The sequence below is a fragment of the Mustelus asterias genome, chromosome 18, assembly GCF_964213995.1.
Source record: "Mustelus asterias chromosome 18, sMusAst1.hap1.1, whole genome shotgun sequence".
Taxonomy (NCBI): Eukaryota; Metazoa; Chordata; class Chondrichthyes; order Carcharhiniformes; family Triakidae; genus Mustelus; species Mustelus asterias.
The window spans coordinates 86,355,192-86,373,192 of NC_135818.1; the positions used below are offsets into that span (position 1 = coordinate 86,355,192).

An 18,001-nucleotide genomic window follows, 5' to 3' on the forward strand; every position below is an offset into this window, starting at 1 on the left:
TTCTTTGTTCTTTGTTCTTGTTCACTCAGTTAAAATGTAATTAGGGATAGCAAAAAATGATGGCATTGCCAGTGATGCCCACATCCCGTGAAATAGGTAATAAAAAATTCTTATGTTTGTCCTGATGAGTGCAAAATGAAAAGTTTTGGCAACATGTCTCTTTTCAGCAATTAAAATACTCTGTTCAATGGTTACAATGCGTTTAAAATGTATTAGTTTGAAAATAATATACAGCCTTCAAAAAGAACGATTTTCTTGCAATTTTTTATAAACTCCTCGTGCCGATGTTTGCAATAACTTTACACTAAAGTTGCTGCCAGCTGCAGTTTTAGCACTCTTTTTCGTACTTTCATCCACGCCTCAGAAATGCGTGAGGGGTGACTTGATTGATGTATATAAGATCCTGAATGGTCTTGACAAGGTGGACATGGAAAAGATGTCTCCTCTTTTGGGGCATTATTTTAAAATTAGGAGTCACCCTTATGGGTCAGAGATGAGGAAACATTTTTTCTCTCAGAGGGTTGTGCGACTTTGGAACTTTCTGCCTCAGAAGGCATTGGAGGTGGAGTCATTGAATATTTTTAAGGTAGGTATTTAGATAGATTATTGTTAGGCAAGGGAATCGAAGGTTATCAGTGGTAGATGGGAATGTGGAACTTGAAACACAAACAGATCAGCCATGGTGCTATTAAATGGCGGAGCCGGCCTGAGGGTCCAAATAGCCGACTTCTGCTCCTATTTCACATGATCACATGTTCGTATCTGCTTTGGAAAAATCATTCTTGATTTTGGCTTCACAGTTGGATTGCATTGCAATATTAACTGCGCATTAGAATTATCCAGAGCTACTTTCTGCATTCCCACACATTACACCGGCATCTTCTTGATGTGAGCAGTTGGTTTCCCCAATTTCTGAGTGGTGGCAGTGCAAAAGGCTCCTTTCATTTCCTTCACATTCCACATCATCCAGAAGAATTGGTCCAGTTCCTTGTCCAAACTCAGCTCTCCGATTTGCCTTAATGGCAAATGGGAATCCGAGTTGGCGACACACAACAGCAGCCGACTGGCTGTTCCACAAGTCATCACACACTGTCCCCCATACTCCATTGATGTAAATCTCCACCCTTCCACGGTCTGTCCTGCCATGCTCATCCACTAGACGCACTGCTCCATTTGAAGGAGTATTTTGCGGTCTCCTGTGTGCTGTGCCCTGACTGCTCTGGTTCCTGGCAGTATTTGTCTGTGCTATAGCAGGGGTTGGTGCTGAAGTAGCTGCTGTCTGATCAACACCAGCATCCCATTCTGTTTGCAACATTTCTAAAGTCTTGAGGAGCTCCTGGAACCAGTCTGGGGTGTTTCCCTCTTGTCGTTGATTGGGTCTTTGCCTTGCTTTAGATCTGATCTTTGGAAGCTTCTTCCTAGGGCGTTCTATCAACTCTGTATGCACAAAGAATACTTCCACTTAAAGAAAGAATTATATCTAAAGAACACCTTCTCAAGTCTATTGGAAACATTTATAATAACAGGCATGTGGAGTCTTTAATGCCTCATTCGGCTTACTCCAATCTCTTACAATGCAACACTCCATTTGCACATCAACCTAGATTGTGTGCTCTATCTTGGCAAGAAGTCTTAGAAGGAAAAATGAAACCAAGTGACAGAAGTGACTTTATAAAAGTGTAATACAGAACAGCAAATATGACAATTATTTTCCAGTGTAGGCAAATGTGAAGTCAGCCACTTTGACCCTAATATGGAAAGAACAGAGTAGTTTCTAAATGGTGAAAAAATAGGAACAGTGGAGATCCAAAGAGAATTAGAGGTCCAAGTATATCGCTCATTAATTGTAGTGAATATGTATAGAAAATATTTGAAAAGTGTCATGGATTTCTGGCTCTGGCATCTAGAGAGTTATGATAAAAGAGGGTAGAAATCATGCTTCAGCTACACAAGGCTCCAGTTAGATCACACTTGAACTACATAAGCAGCTCTGGGCACTGTATTTTAGGAAGAATATGTTGCCTTGGAGGGAGTGCTGATAGCTGGACTCAAAAAATTACCTTACGAGGAGAAATTACACAAACTGAGGTTGTTTTTCCTGTAATTTGAAGGGTAATTTGAAAGAAGTTTTAAAGCTATTAAGGAGGACAGAGAGGGTAGATAGAGAGAAGCTATTTTCATTGGGTAGAGGAATCTAGCACTAGATGGCACAGACCCGTGAAACAGATGTAAGTTAATCTCCCTATGCACTATCTTGTCAAACATTTTCAGGTCAGGTATTACTATCAATGTTCAATAAAACCTCTAAACTGTCTTATGAAGTAATCAAAGTCAGATGCACCACAGATCAGATGTAGAAGACAACGTCCTTCCCAACCCCATGTTTGAGAGTACACTAGAGAGATACGGAGCAAGATATCCTACATCATGCTCTATCAAATATCCCCAGGTGAAAAATAGCATGGGATGAATGCAAAGTAAAGCTCTCTTCTACACAGTTACCTATTTCAAACAAACCAATAGAGGCAACACAAGTTGCCCCAGTGTCACTGCTAGAAAGCCAGCTGCACAAACTGAGGAGGTAGCAACATTTATTTCAATTGCATCAATTACAATACAAGGCCATTACAACAGGTATATTTTCCATTTTTGTTACAGCCTACAGCTCTGTATCTGCAAATAGCAGTCACCAGCCTTCTAGAGTCAAAAGTTGATCCCGTTGATGACAATAAAGGATTGTACTTCAAAGAAAAAAGACCTACCAAGAGTAGCACACTTACTTGGTTTAGGTACAAAATTGATGAGCCGGCTTTTCACTTTAACTGATAAGGGGTTGTAAAGACATGTTCGGGGCGGTGCCCTCCTGTGGGGGTGAGGGGTGGTAGGATGCAGCACAAAAATTAGGATTTAATTATTTCAACATCCAAGAAAGCATCTGAAGTTTCCTTTCATTGCGTTCGCAGGGTTTAAAACTTGAATTAAATACCTTTTTAAACAAATAGCACATTATCTACTTGACATAAATATAGTGCCAAGTTAGAATACTTTTTTCTCCCAGAATTGAGAATCGATGATTGGCTTTTATCTTCAAAGGGCTGGAGCTCTACCAAATGACAGAATGTACATGAACCAAATAGTGTGATGTGGTAGGCCAAGGAATGGCTTAGGACCTGATCCCTTGTAAGTTAATGGGTGACAACTGAAAGTATGTAGTCTTAGGCAGTAAAAAATATCAGTCAGGGTTCCCACTCCTGATTGCTATCCAGTGACTCTTGCTGGTAAGTGCACATGTGTACAAGTCACTTGTAAAGACACGATCAGAATTGGCTGTGAAAGTCCAGTCGTTGAACATTCAATTGACACTTGCTGTCCAGGTTTAACCACGAACAATGGCAAATTCAGGTGAGGGACGCCAGAAAGGATCAGTGTTTCACACATGTAAGAGAGAAATTGGAAAATAAACTGCTTTGGGAGAAGTACTTGCTTATGTTTAGGATGTAAAAAAAAGTCTGGTGGCATGTCCCATAGACTGAGCTTCGCTTGGCATGAGCATGTATCAGGAAATCATGCATATCCCATGAATGTATGTTCAATAAAATTCACTTGTGCAAGTGCACAGTATATCCTCCCAGTGTTCAGGTTTCCCTACTGGCAGCACATAACTACATATTCCAAATGTTCACCTGGCTTTAGGATTTTCTTTAATTAATTCCCTCTTTAATTAATTCCTTTCTGTTGAGGTGTTTTCACATTACAGGAATGAGGCTGAAGATAATTTTTCCCTCCAAAAGCAAGCTCTGGGAATAAAAAGAGTGACTTACACACCAAAAATGTAGACTTATCAATGTTCTGTCAGATTAAGGGCCTGATTTTACCATTTTGAGTCTAAGTGCCGAATCCGGGTGTCAAATAGATCCGAGCCTGGAATCCTCTTTCCAGCGCGCCCATACGCGTTTTGCCGGCTCCAGTCCGATTCGCGCAGTGGGCGGGGCTTAGCGCTGGCGGACCGATCGGAGCTCTGAACTGCGCATGTGCAGTTCAAAAAAAATCTGACAGAGCGCGCCCGGGTGTGAAAGAAAAAAAAAGCAGAAAGCGGAGAGAGCGGCTCTCTGACGATCATCCTCTGGTTGAGGGGGGCGGGGGGGGGGGGGGGGGGGTTCGCTGCCCCGCCGCCACTCTGCGGGTGATCCCTCCTCCCCACCGGAGGAACAAATCCCTCCTGCCAGAGTGGACGTGCGGCCATGCCATCCCACAAAACCTTCAGGATGAAGCTATTCCTCGCTAAGAAGATGAAGCAGAACCGGCCGATTCCACAGTGGATCTGCATGAAAACCGGCAACAAGATCAGTACAAGTCCAAGAGGAGACACTGGAGAAGGACCAAGCTGGGCCTGTAAAGGGATACACCATCACTGTTACACTACCCGCCACAGATTACTCTTCCCTGCAGGGGCAAGAGACCAGAGGATGATCTGGGTCCCACCCTCCCCGCCCTCGTCCCACCCCCCACCCCCCCCTCCTCCCCCTCCCCGCCCTCCCCCCCCCAACCAGAGGATGACCTGGGTCAGAGAGCCGCTGCAGGCTCTGAGCCCGCTCTTCGGAAGCTGCAGCGACGACTTCAGACTTTTATTTACCAGGTCGTTAAAAGCGCGGATCCGGATCGGGCCAGAAGACGGTAAAGTGGGATTTGGCGGTAGGGTTGGGCGCGCGGTTCATTAAGTCAATTTAAATGCATGCTAATGCATTTAAATCGTCGGGCCACCCGATTTGGGCGCGGGCCCAAATCAGGTGTCGGTAAAGCCGTAATCTGCTCGGAATCGGGTGCAGATCGTGGTATTGGCCCGACGCCCAACTTTACTGTGATTTCGCGCCCAAAAACGGGCGCAAAGTCTTGGTAAAATCAGGCCCTAAGAGAGTCACATTCTGTGAATAAGTTAGATGCACTGGTAAATTTATTTTGGTTTTGGGATCACCGTGTTACACTATTACACACCTACAAATGTTAGTTCCCAACATATAGACTAAGAGCAGATCAGAGTCTGGAAGATGTTGTTCTCTTGAGGCAAGCACTTTAAATTATAATGTCATGAGTGTGCAGATTATGAGTCAGGTATATTTACCTACATGATGCACAGCAATCATTAAGGCACTCCACCTCTCCACTAGTACTTATTTTTATCATACAAATTTGTCATTGTGCCTTACCGTGAAGGGTCAACTATTTTGTAAACCATTCCAGTCTTCGATGTAGCTGTAGGAATCCGCGTGGACAGGAAATATAATTCTCCTGGAAAGAAAAATGTTTTGGAAAAGACAGCTGTGGATACATTCCGACTTCATTATTATCTACAGATTCAGATGTTACTGTTCATCTTGAGAAGGCTAAAGTGGGTTGCTACATGGGATGTGATTCTATAGCACAAGCTATGTCACATTTGATAAATTACTTGTCAATGATTAGCCATTGTTATGTAGGCAAAAAGAACAGTCAAAGTGTACACTGGAAGATCTGAAACAAAAGGCCAGCTAAACTCTTTGTTATCAAGACACCAAGATAATTCCCTGCTCTTCTTCAAATAATGCCATGTGTTTAGACAGTTAGGACATCTCATCTGAAAAATGGCACTTCCTGAAGGTGGGGTGCCCTCTCTGCAATCTTGAAATTAGAGCTGGACCATTTAGGAATAAACGTAGGATGTACATTTCCAAACAGTGGATATATGGAACTTGCTCCTTCAAAACCTTGCTATACCGACTGAAATTTTCAAGACTGCATTCAACAGGTTTTTGTTGAATAAGGATAGCATGGGATATGGAGCATGTAAATGGAATGATCTGATTGTAGCAAGCTCATGGGGCTGAATGAGCTAGTCCTGATCCCTTGTTTCTGAAGGAGATGTCTGCCTTAGCTCAGTGACAGCACTCTCCTGAGCATCTCTAAGAGATCAGCATTCCTTCTATCCTTCAGAGAAGTGTCAACCTGGATTATGTGGTCAAATTTCTGGAGAGGGATTGAAACTTCTGACTGAAGGGCAAGAGTAATATGACTGAGCCAAGCCAAACCTGACATAATCTGGGTTAGGTTTTAGAAGTCTATTGGATGTTAGAGGCTGGAGGGACTGAGGGAGATAAACTTTAACAATTTTGACATCCTGCGAAAGAATAAGTTAAAAATAGGATTTAAGGTGGTCAGTCTTGACGTCAGTAATTATGTAAATGGAAGCATAGGGATCTACAATAACTTGCTTTCATGTAGCACTTTCAACAGACCAAAGGAACTTCACAGGAGCTTTATCAAGAAAGATTTGTTTGCGAAGAGAGCAGTGAAAGAGCCAAGTCTAGAGTTAACAAAGGCATGGATGGTGGTTTTAACAGCAGATGAGCTGAGATGTGATGGAGACGGTAATGTGATACAGACAAAAGTAGATGGTCTTAATGGTGTGGAGGTGTGGTCAGAAACACATCTTAGGGTCAAAAACATCGAGGCTGCGAATGGTGTTGTTCAATAGGCAGGAAGATATATGGAGATGGTAACTAGAAAAAGGTGCTTGTGGCAGAGACTGAAAACAATAATTTCAGTCTTCTAACATTCAGTTGAAGAAAGTTTCTGCTCATCCAGGACTGAATGCTGGGCAAGCAGCCTGATAAATCAGGCACTAGAAGAGTTGACAAACTGGTAGTGAGGTAGGGAGTCGCCAGCATTTTGGAACCCAATGTTGTGTTTTCAGGCAATGTTGCCAAGGGTCAGCGGAGAGATGAGGAATAGCAAGAGGCCAAGGATAATTCCTTGGGGTAATCTAAGCAGGAAAAAATATAATTGCAGGTGATTCTCTAGCTACAACTGGATAGATAAGAATGGAATCCTGCAACAGGAATTTCACCCAGTTGGATGACAGAGGAAAGATGTTGGAGGAGGGTGGTGTGGTCATTTATATAAAATGTTGCAGTCAGATCAAAAATGGTGAAGAATTGATCATCATGGCCAGAGTCAAATATAATAATAGGATGTGAATTGTGACTTTAGCCATTGTTGTGGTGGGGAAGAAACTTTGTTGGGTGCACAAAGCATTCGGAACAAAATTAATGAGTTACCAGCGCAAATAGAGACAAATGGGTATGATTTAGTGATGATTACTGAAATGTGGTTGAAGGGAAGCCAGGTTTGAGAATTGAATGTTCTAAGGTACTCAGTATTTCAGAAGGATAGGCAGGAAGAAAAAGGAGGTGGGGCATTTGTTATTTAAGGAAGAGATCAATGCTGTAGTGAAAAATAATATAGCCACTGGAGTCCAAAATGTACAATCAGTCTGGGTAGAAATAAGAAGTAGCAAGGGAAAGAAGTCCCTCGTGGGAGTAATCTAACGATCCCCAAACAGTAGTTCTGCAGTGGGACACAGTATAAACCAAGAAATACTGAGAGCTTCTAAGGAAGATATGGCACGGTGGCACAGTGGTTAGCACTGCTGCTTCACAGCTCCAGGGACCTGAGTTCGATTCCCAGCTTGAGTCACTTTCTGTGTGGAGATTGCAAGTTCTCCCCGTGCCAGCATGGGTTTCCTCCGGGTGCTCTAGTTTCCTCCAACAGTCTGAAAGACATGCTGGTTAGGTGTATTGGCCATGCTAAATTCTCCCTCAGTGTACCCGAACAGGCACTGGAGTGTGGCGACTCAGGGATTTTCACAGCAATTTCATTGCAATATTAACATAAGTCTACTTGTGACTAATAAATAAAATTTACTTTTAATCATGGGTGATTTTAACATGCATATTGGCTGGAATTATCAAATTGACAAGGGTAGGCTTGAAGGAGAGTTCATTGAACGTATTAGAGATTTTTTTTTGGAGCAATATGTTGCGGAACCAACAAGGGATCAGGTTATTCTAGACATGGCATTGTGTAATGAGGTAGGGCTAATAAATGATCTCATAGTAAGGATCCTCAAGAGAAGAGTGATCATAGCATGCTAGAGTTTCAAATTCAGTTTGAGGGCAAGTATCTCGAGTCCCACAGTGGAATTGTGGAATTAAACAAAGTAAATTACATAGGCACGAGGACAGATTTGGCCCGAGTGGACTGGGAAGGCAGGCTTAAATGTAGAACAGTTGATGAACTGTGACCGATAATTAAGGAGATATTCAACTGACATGCCTGGTCTATATGATATCCATGATTGATATGCTTATGTTTCCAACATGTTAATATTGATAATATTAAGTTAAATTGAGTCAAATTAAGTTAAATTAAAATCCCTTACACATTTACAAATTTGTCAGATATTCAAGTCAACCCAACTAGCAGAGAGTCAAGATAAATGGCTCTTTTTCTGGTCAGCAAGATGTAACTAGTGGGGTGCCACAGGGTTGGGTCCTCGACCCCAACTATATACAATCTATATTAATGACTTGGATGCAAGGAAAGTAGGTACCATAGCCAAATTTGCAGATGACGCTAAACCATGATAGTAAGTCGCGATAATGAAATAAGAAATTTACAAATGGATATGGATAGGTTATGTGAATGGGGCAAAATTTGGCAGATGGAGTTTAACGTGGGTAAGTATGAGGTTGTCCATTTTGGTAGGAAAAATCCAAAGGCAAATTATTATCTAAATGGAAAGAAACTTCAGAATGCTTTGGTGCAGAGGAATCTGGGTGCTTCCGCGCATGAATCACAGAAAATTAGTATGCAGGTACAGCGGGTAATAAGGAAGGCAAATGGAATCTTGGCATTTATTGCTAAAGGAATAGAATATAAAAGTAGTGAAGTGTTGCTGCTACTGTACAAAGCATTAGTGAGACCGCACTTAGAATATTGTGCACAGTTTTAGTCCCCCTACTTGAGGAAGAAAGTAGTTGCACTTGAGGCAGCGGTTCAGAGGAGGTTCACTAGGTTGATTCCAGAGATGAGGGTGGAATTTTACGAGAATGATTCTAAGTGTCCAGCTAGCATGAAAATGGGAGAGCTCCTGATCCGCTTTTTGGGCGAGTTTTCACTCCCAATTTTACGGTCTGTGGAATTCACTACCCCAGAGAGTGGTGGATGCCGGGGTCGGAGGTGACGAACACAAGGGGTCACGGGTTCAAGGTGAGGGGGGCAAGGTTCAACACAGATGTCAGGGGGACGTATTTTACACAGAGGGTGGTGGGGGCCTGGAATGAACTGCCAAGCAAGGTGATTGAGGCGGACACGTTGGGATCGTTTAAGACTTATCTAGATAACCACATGAACAGACTGGGAATAGAGGGATACAAAAGAATGGTCTAGTGGGCACATGAGCGGCATGGGCTTGGGGGGCCGAAGGGCCTGTTCCTGTACTGTATTGTTCTTTGTTCTTTGACTTTGAGTAAATTTAAGGAAGAGGTAGACAGATTTTCAACTAGTAAAGGTTTGAAAGGCTATGGTGAATGGACAGGAAAGTGGGGTTGAGGCAGAGATGAGATCAGCCATGATCGTATTAAATGGCGGAGCAGACTCGAGGGGCTAAATTGCATACTCTTGCTCCTAGTTCTTATGATTCTTATGATTGGAGGGATTCAAACATGATGTTGCTGTAAAGATGGACTTGGGAGGCAGAAAATACATCTAAATAGAAATGCTATATCTGCCTCATCCCAGAATCAAGAAAATATCACAGATATGGAGAAGGAGAATTGTGAACGATGACCTATTCAGAATTAAATGTTGAGTTACTGATTTTATTAAGCTAATATTAGAAATAAAGTGGTGCAAATCAGACTATACGTTGGACAGATGGAAATACCTGCTTCATCCTCAGCAAAGGAGATAATGTACCGATAATATTTGTTCAAGAGTCCTGGGAAAAGGCATGTCTGACCCTTTCCCATACAGATTTTATAATCGTGCCACCTCCCTGTTCTAGAATCCTCAGCAAGTGCCAGTAGACGTCTGTATAGGGAGAAGAGCAGTAAGCTAACAAGCAGACGAAATAACATGAATACTCAAGGCCATATTTTTGCATGTGAATTTTAGGCTCAGCTAAGCGAAGATTATAGCAAGGAAATGGAACATTCTACATCCAACATCTATTATCAATGCCAAGCATTCCTATGTAATAAAGCTAAGATTCTCTTCCTATTGTCTATAAAATAATGAGGGGCATAGACAAGGTAGATAGTCAATATCTTTTCCCAAAGGTAGGGGAGTCTAAAACTAGAGGGCATAGGTTTAAGGTGAGAGGGGAGCGATACAAAAGTGTCCAGAGGGGCAATTGTTTCACACAGAGGGTGGTGAGTGTCTGGAACAAGCTGCCAGAGGTAGTAGTAGAGGCGGATACAATTTTATCTTTTAAAAAGCATTTAGATAGTTACATGGGTACGATGGATATAGAGGGAAATGGGCCAAATGCGGGCTATTGGGATGAGCTTAGGGTTTTTTAAAAAAAGGGCGGCATGGACAAGTTGGGCCGAAGGGCCTGTTTCCATGCTGTAAACCTCTATGACTCTATGACTTCCTCAGCTCTTGACCAGACAGTTAAGTTTCATTGGCCTCGAAACCAATTTCATTATAGATTGCACAATTCCTTCTCAAAATCTGTGTCATCACATTCTCTACAACTATCTAATTGGCTGTATCAGCTTCTGCAATCTGTCTGCCCTCCATTTCCCTTTGCACAAGTTCTCATGTATTTTTCAATTTACAGTTCCTCTGCGGCCCAATGCTTGTGCTCTCAATCCAATCACCATTAAACTTCCAACTACCTAAATCTCCTTTGACAATGCTCACTGGCATGCCTGGTCTATATATCCATGGTTGTTCCCAACAGGTTAATATTGATAATATTAACTTAAATTGAGTCAAATGAAGTTAAATTATAATCCCTTACTCATTTACAAATTTTTCAATGGTGTCACTCCACTCTATTTCTGTTACCTCCTCCAGACCTTTATTCTAACCTGTGCCAAGACTCTAGCCTCCTATGCATTGACTGACCTCTAACTCCAGCATGTGTCAGGGCCTTCAACTACTTTGACCTTCAGAAACTTCATCCTTGTTGTCTCTTCCCCTTCTCCATTAAAAACCTCTTCAAAACCAGAATCTTAAAGACTATAGTTTTGGTTATCGCCCAACATTTCCACCAATGCTTGACATCCATTTCTTCTCTGTGTTTATTATGTCAATATACATACAGGTCTGTTGTTAATGACTTACCCACTCATAAAATCTCCAAATATGTAGAGTCCATTGAGGTTGGGAGATTCGCAGCCTCTGTAAATATAACCCCCAGTGATAGACTTTCCAACACTATGTGGATAAGCAAATATAGGCAGGACATCATCTGTTAAAGAACAAAACAATGCAAGTGTTAAATGTCTCAGTCAGCCAGTGAGGAGAAAAATGGAGGTAGGTCATTGTGAATAAAGGATATGCTTCTTTTTCAAATAGCCAGGGAATATTGAATATACAGTTTTTTGGTTCAATCCTTATAATCTCTTGATATACACATGGTCTGCACTGAACCTGTGGAGTTTGTGAGGAACTGGAACCTAATTACATGGGTATAGGTGGGCACAAGTGTCAATGCATCTCTATTATCTCCCTGTTCATGTCAGCTCAAAGCTCCAGTCCCTGCCCATAAGCAGTGCATTGTTAAGAGTAAGTGTATTATTAAAGGAGAGAAAAACCAGTGAACTACAGGTCAGTTAACTTAACATCTGTTGTTGGGAAAACACTTGAATCTATTATTAAGGAAATCTGAACAGTGCAATTAAAAAAGCATTGCATGACTAGAATAAATCAACATGTTTTTATTAAAGGGAAAACCTGTTTGACAAATTTGTTAAGAGTATTTTGAGGGTGTGATCAATAGTGTTGATAAAGTGAACTAGGAGATGTAGTGTACCTGGATTTCCAAAATGCTTTTGCTAAGGTGCCACATAAAATGGGATCACATGATGTTGGGAAATATGTCTGAAAATATACTGACGATGAAAAGATTTATCTGGGTTCAAAGACCATAGATGAGCATTTAAAAAATGGTTTCTCACTCAGGGAGGAATTAGCACAGAGCTTCTTGTCATAGCATGAAAACCCCTCTCTTGCTTTCCAGCCATAATTTTTCCCTTTCTCAATAATATCTACTTCTTCAAACTTGTTCTGTCCAACATCCCCACAGAAGATTCTTCCTTTCCCATCCTTTGTTTGAGGGTCACCACGATCCACAGAGCATCGCCACATATTCCGTACACCATAGGCATAAACCTCTGGCCGTGCATCTGAATCCAGGATGAATGGATTGTCGGGTGGAATCTTATAAAGGGGACCACGATTATTATTGTTGACATCAATCCGAAGCACTTTGCCCAGTAAGGCTGACCTGGAGAGTTGTGGAGACACAGATTAAATTGCAAAAGTGACAAGTAACACTTTTACATTTAAAATTTAACATGCTGGTTCATTTAGTAATATCGCTTCTCGGCCTTTTGGCGAAGATCAAGTGTAGTATCAACATGCTGCGCTTGGTTGAAGTCATTAGGTTACATTTTAGCTTCATTTGAAGCAATTTTTAAAAGCAGCATCTCGGCCTTTTGGTTAAGATGCAAATGAGATCAAGCCTTGGAGGAGGAGCTATGCCTACTCCAATCAGCTTGGATCATGTAGATCAAGCCCAAGACAGGAGGTGAGAGCCCTGTCTTGTCAGCTTGGATCGGGAATGTCTCAACTTGTTGAGACTCTGAATTGGACTTGATTTGATTGAATTGGAATAAAATAAAAATATATATATCCTTTAAGTTTGGGAAGGTTGAAACTCTTGTTTATATGTATCCAATTTCATCTGAGAGGTAAATGAAAATTTGGGAAAAAGATTAATTTAAAGGAGAAAAATGCTGGAAATACCACATTATTATTCAAGCAAAGAAGAAAGATCTAGTTTAAAGTTTATTAGTGTCACAGGTAGGCTTACATTAACACTGCAATTAAGTTACTGTGAAAATCCCCTAGTCGCCACACTCGGCACCTGTTCGGGTACACTGAGGGAGAATTTAGCATGACCAATGCGCCTAACCAGCACGCCATTCGGACTGTGGGAGGAAACCAGAGCACCCAAAGGAAACCCATGCAGACAGAGGGAGAACGTGCAAATTCCACACAGACAGTGACCTAAGCCAGGAATCAAACTCAGGTCCCTGGCACTGTGAGGCAGCAGTGCTAACCACTGTGCCACCCATTGAGACTCTGGACAAAAATTATTCATTAAATATTTTCTGTCATAGAGTCATTATAGCCCAGAAGGAGGCCATTTAGCCCACTGATTCCAGATCAATTCTCTATAAATTTCCAGTCAGTCCCATTTCCATGTTCTATCTCCTGAAAGTTTATTTCCATCTCGTACAGAATGGGTTTCAGATCATTACTACTCACTGTGCAAATAAACTCTTCCTCACATCACCGTGCCCCCACCACACCCCCCCCCCCCACCACATTTCTTGACAAAATCTGAAACTATGCCTCTATTCATTGTACCATCAGCTAATGAAAGCAGCTTTTCTTTGTCTATCCTATCTAAACCTGTCATAATCTTGTAAACCTCAAATCTCCCCTCAATCTCCTTTTCTCCAAGGAACACAGCCCCAGAAATGCCTTTCTTCTTTGTAACATATCAGTTTAGATTGGTCAAGGGCAATTAGGAAGAATCTACATGTGTGGTAACCAAAGCAGCACAATGTTTAACATGTATACAGTTCAATTTGTGACCTGTGCTGAAATAATTGATCTCAAATGTGGTCAGTAAAGATGCCACAATTAGTTGCAGTTCCATATGGAGAAAGGAAGCTCTGATATCAGGGGAGATAATGAAGGGGCTGGATAGGGTAGAGGTGGAGAGATTCTTTCCACTTAGAAAGGAAGCTAGAACTAGAGGGCGCAGCCTCAAAATAAAGGGGGGTCAGTTTAGGACAGAGTTGAGGAGGAACTTCTTCTCTCAGAGGGTGGTGAATCTCTGGAATTCTCCGCCCACTGAAGTGGTGGAGGCTACCTCGTTGAATATGTTTAAATCACGGATAGATGGATTCCTGATCAGTAAGGGAATTAGGGATTATGGGGATCAGACGGGTAAGTGGAACTGATCCACTTCAGATCAGGCATGATCTTATTGAATGGAGGGGCAGGCTCGAGGGGCTAGATGGCCTACTCCTGCTCCTATTTCTTATGTTCTTATGTTCTTATGAATATGAGTTTTGGCTGCAATGATCCCATTCATAGTTTGATAGTTTGCAAACATTCATAAAAGAACATTGGGAGTGAAATTCACCTTCCATGGGAGTTTCAACATAACAGTTTCAACAACTGTCATTTACTTGTGTGATAGCCATGACTAATTGCTGGCACCCTTTCCTCTGAGTCACAACATTCCATGTTCAAGACCCACTCCAAAATGAGCGACCCCTTATTTTTAAAAAGTGACACCTTGTTCTAGATTCTCTGACAAGGGGAATATCCTCTCTACATCTGCCCTCTCAATACCCTCAGGATCTTGAAGGTTTTGATCCAGTCATTTCTCTTTCTCTTCTAAACCCTCGTGGATACAAACCTAACCTCTTCAACCCTTCTTCATAAGTCAACCGGCTCATTCCTAGTCTTAGTCGAGTAAACCTCCTCTGAACTGTTTCTCACACATTTACATATAATTTAAATAAGGAGACCAATACTGCACACAATACTCCTGATGTGGTCTCGCCAATGCCCTGTACAACTGAAGCATAAGCTCCTGACTGAATTTCTGTTGGTCTATCCCTTAAGCACGTTTGCCAGTTCACTTTCATGCTCTCATAATTGCTCTTTTTTAAGTTTAAAATACTATTCGTGGATGCACTCTTCTTCTTGAAGTGAATGTAAAGTTCAACCATATAATTACTGCTGCCTCGGCGTGCCTTCACCATGAGATTATCAATGAATCCTATCTCATTGCACAATACCAGGCTGAGTATAGCTTGCCCTCTGGTTGGGTCCAGAACATGCTGTTCTAAGAAATTATCCTGAAAACATTCTATGAACTCCTCATCTTTACTATCTTTGCCCATCTGATTTTACCAATTTTCTGTAGATGAAAATCCCCCATGCCTTTCCGATTAGCTCCCATTGTCTCTTTTATACTCTGTTCCACTGTTTAGTCTTGAGAAATGCTATATAAAACGCAAGGCTTGCTTTTTTATAATTTCAAGTTCCTAATTCTCTTTCACTGACTGCACTAACTGTATTTGCAAAGTCACTCTACCAGTTGAAATGCTGAAGCCACAAAGTATGTACATCAAAACAGAACCAGTCATTCCTCTTTTTCTGATCCTGGCAGTACTGCCGTATATATCTAGCATTTTCCACTTCTTATTTCAGATTTCAAATTATTTACTGGTTTTTTTAAGCTTTTGATCCTCACCTTCTACATTGTGAGGCAACTTTCATCTTTTGTGAAAATCAAATCAAATCAAGAAAGTTGAGAAAAAAAAGGAACTATTGGTTTCAATGATATGCAAAAATAATGCTACATAAGAAAAGGTGGTCAGATAGCTGTTATCTAAATTATTTTTACAGATGAACAAATACCCAAAGCATCGCAACCCAGGAGATATGTCATACAAATCATCAGAAGCTGTAAATTAAGTTATATATTATTATAAATCTTTTTTTTAATAAATAAAACTTGTTTAAATTGTTAAGTGTGGATCTCTATTATTCTTCCTGACAAATAATCCTCAAATTGAGCCATGTCCAATGTAAGGGAATAAATATATGTTTCAATTCAGAAAATGTGAGCTGCTTTTAACATTTTTTTGACAGAATTCTTTTGCCAATGGTTAAGCTTATAATCTCATGCCAAGCAAACACTGAAATAAATGTCACCATTACTCATCACAATGGTTTGTCTGGGAACTCCAAGCCACTCTTGGTGATGCACATTGAAGTCCCCACCCAGAGTACATTCTGTGCCCTTGACACCCTTAGGTCTTCTTCCAAGTGGTGTTCAAAATGGAGGAATATTGATTCATCAGCTGGGGGTATGTAGTGATCAGCAGGAGGTTTCCTTCCCATGTTTGACCTAGTGCCATAAGACTTTATGGGCCCCAGAGTCAATGTTCAGGACTCCCAGGGCAACTCCCTCCAGACTGCATACCACTGCGCTGCCACCTCTGTTGGCTCTGTCCTGCCGGTGAGACAGAACATACCTAGTAATGGTGATGGTGGTGTCTGGGACATTATCTGTAAAATATGATTCTGAGTATGATTATGTCAGGCTGTTGCTTGACTAGACTGTGAGACAACTCTCCCAATTAGTAAGAAGGGTCAACAGGCTGAGTTTGCATTTGATGTTTCTAATGCCTAGGTTGATGTTGGGTTGTCCGTCCGGTTTCATTCTTTTGTGTTTTCTTTGTAGCGGTTGGATACAACTGAGTGGCTTGCTAGGTCATTTCAGAGGGCATTTAATAGTCAATTTCACTGTTGTGTGTCTAAAGTCACATGTAGGCTAGACAAGTAAGGATGGCAGGTTCTCTTCCCTAAAGGATATTAGTGAACCAGATGGGTTTTTGCGACAATTGACAATAAAGTTTATTTATTAGTCACAAGGCTTACATTAACACTGCAATGAAGTCACTGTGAAAATCCCCTAGTCGTCACAGTCCAGGGCCTGTTCGGGTCAATGCACCTAACCAACATGTCTTTCAAAATGTGGGAGGAAGCCGGAGCACCCGGAGGGAGAACATGCAAACTCCACACAGACAGTGACCTAAGCCGGGAATCGAACCCGGGTCCCTGATGCTGTGAAGCAGCAGTGCTAACCACTGTATTACTGTGCCACCCTAGTATCTAATGGTGACTTTTAAAGCTAGATGTTTTATTGAATTTTTTTTCATTTAAAAAAAAATTCCACATTACAATGCCATGCACACAATATCGTACTTGTGGGGAGTACAGAATTAGGTTCATATATTTAACATAATCACTAATAAAGCCAATATGGAATTAAGGAGAAAATTCTTTATCAGAATTATCCATTACATGGAACATTTGAGGCAATGCCTTTAAAGGGAAGCTCGATAAATATATGATGGAGAAAGGAATAACAGGATATATTTTTGGGTGAGATGAAGTAGGGTTGAAAGAGGCAATTGTGGAACATAAATAAAAGCACAGAGCAGTTGGATTGAAGGCCTGATTCCGTATAGTAACTTGTATGTGTGTAAGAAAATCATATGGGGGTCTATAACAAATGGATGACCTGCTACAACTTGTTCTGTGTTTCTGTCATATTCAATTAAATGTTTGAGAAAATAATCCTGTCCCATGGCTCCTTTTAGAGAAATATTGCTGATATTATAATGAATACAAGAATTAATTACTTATTTTGTGCATTTCCATATTTCCCAAATGGATCACCAGCCATTCCACCATCTCCAGTGAAAATGTAGAGATAGCCATCATTTCCAAAAAGTAGCTGACCTCCATTGTGGTTTGATGCTGGTTCGTCTACTTCCAAAATGATCCTGCAAAATTAGAATGTTTGGTGAAAGTTGGGAATAACATAGAAACATAGAAAATAGGAGCAGGAGTAGTCCATTTGGCCCTTCAAGCCTGTTCCACCATTCATTATGATCACAGCTGATCATCCAACTCAGTGATCTGCCCCCACTGTCCCCCCCTCTCCTCCCATATCCTCTGATCCCTGTAAACCCAAGAGCTATATCTAACTCCTCCTTTAAAACATGCAGTGTTTTTGGCCTCAACTGCTTTCTGTGGGAGAGAATTCCACAGGCTCACTCAGCACTCTCTGGGTGAAGAAATTTCTCCTTATTTCAGTCCTAAATGGTTTACCTGTATCCTTAGACTGTGTCCCCTGGTGCTAGACTTCCCACCATTGGTGACATCCTCCCTACATCTACCTTGTCTAGTCCTGTTAGCTTTTATAGGTTTCTATGAGATCCGCCTCATTCTTCTGAATTCCAGTGAATATAATCCTAACTGACTCAATCTCTCCTGATACATCAATCCC

The 18,001-nt window shown here is 41.4% G+C and overlaps 1 protein-coding gene and 1 non-coding gene across 2 annotated transcripts in view; one reads left to right on the forward strand and one right to left on the reverse strand.

The window, feature by feature from the left end:
* Positions 1-257: 257 nt before the first annotated feature.
* Positions 258-18,001, reverse strand: part of hhipl1 (HHIP-like 1) — a 31,431-nt gene continuing 13,687 nt past the window's right edge. Inside the window, exons 3-9 of the mRNA XM_078234505.1 lie at positions 17,352-17,495; positions 12,006-12,334; positions 11,170-11,296; positions 9,761-9,906; positions 5,205-5,286; positions 2,781-2,863; positions 258-1,437 (exon numbers count right to left, since the gene is read on the reverse strand). Of these exons, the coding sequence (XP_078090631.1) occupies positions 836-1,437; positions 2,781-2,863; positions 5,205-5,286; positions 9,761-9,906; positions 11,170-11,296; positions 12,006-12,334; positions 17,352-17,495 (1,513 nt within the window). The 3' untranslated portion in view covers positions 258-835. The remainder of the gene's footprint in view (positions 1,438-2,780; positions 2,864-5,204; positions 5,287-9,760; positions 9,907-11,169; positions 11,297-12,005; positions 12,335-17,351; positions 17,496-18,001) is intronic.
* On the forward strand, positions 12,425-12,623 carry LOC144507438 (U2 spliceosomal RNA). Its single transcript, XR_013500110.1, has one exon. It is a non-coding gene; the product is annotated as a U2 spliceosomal RNA (small nuclear RNA).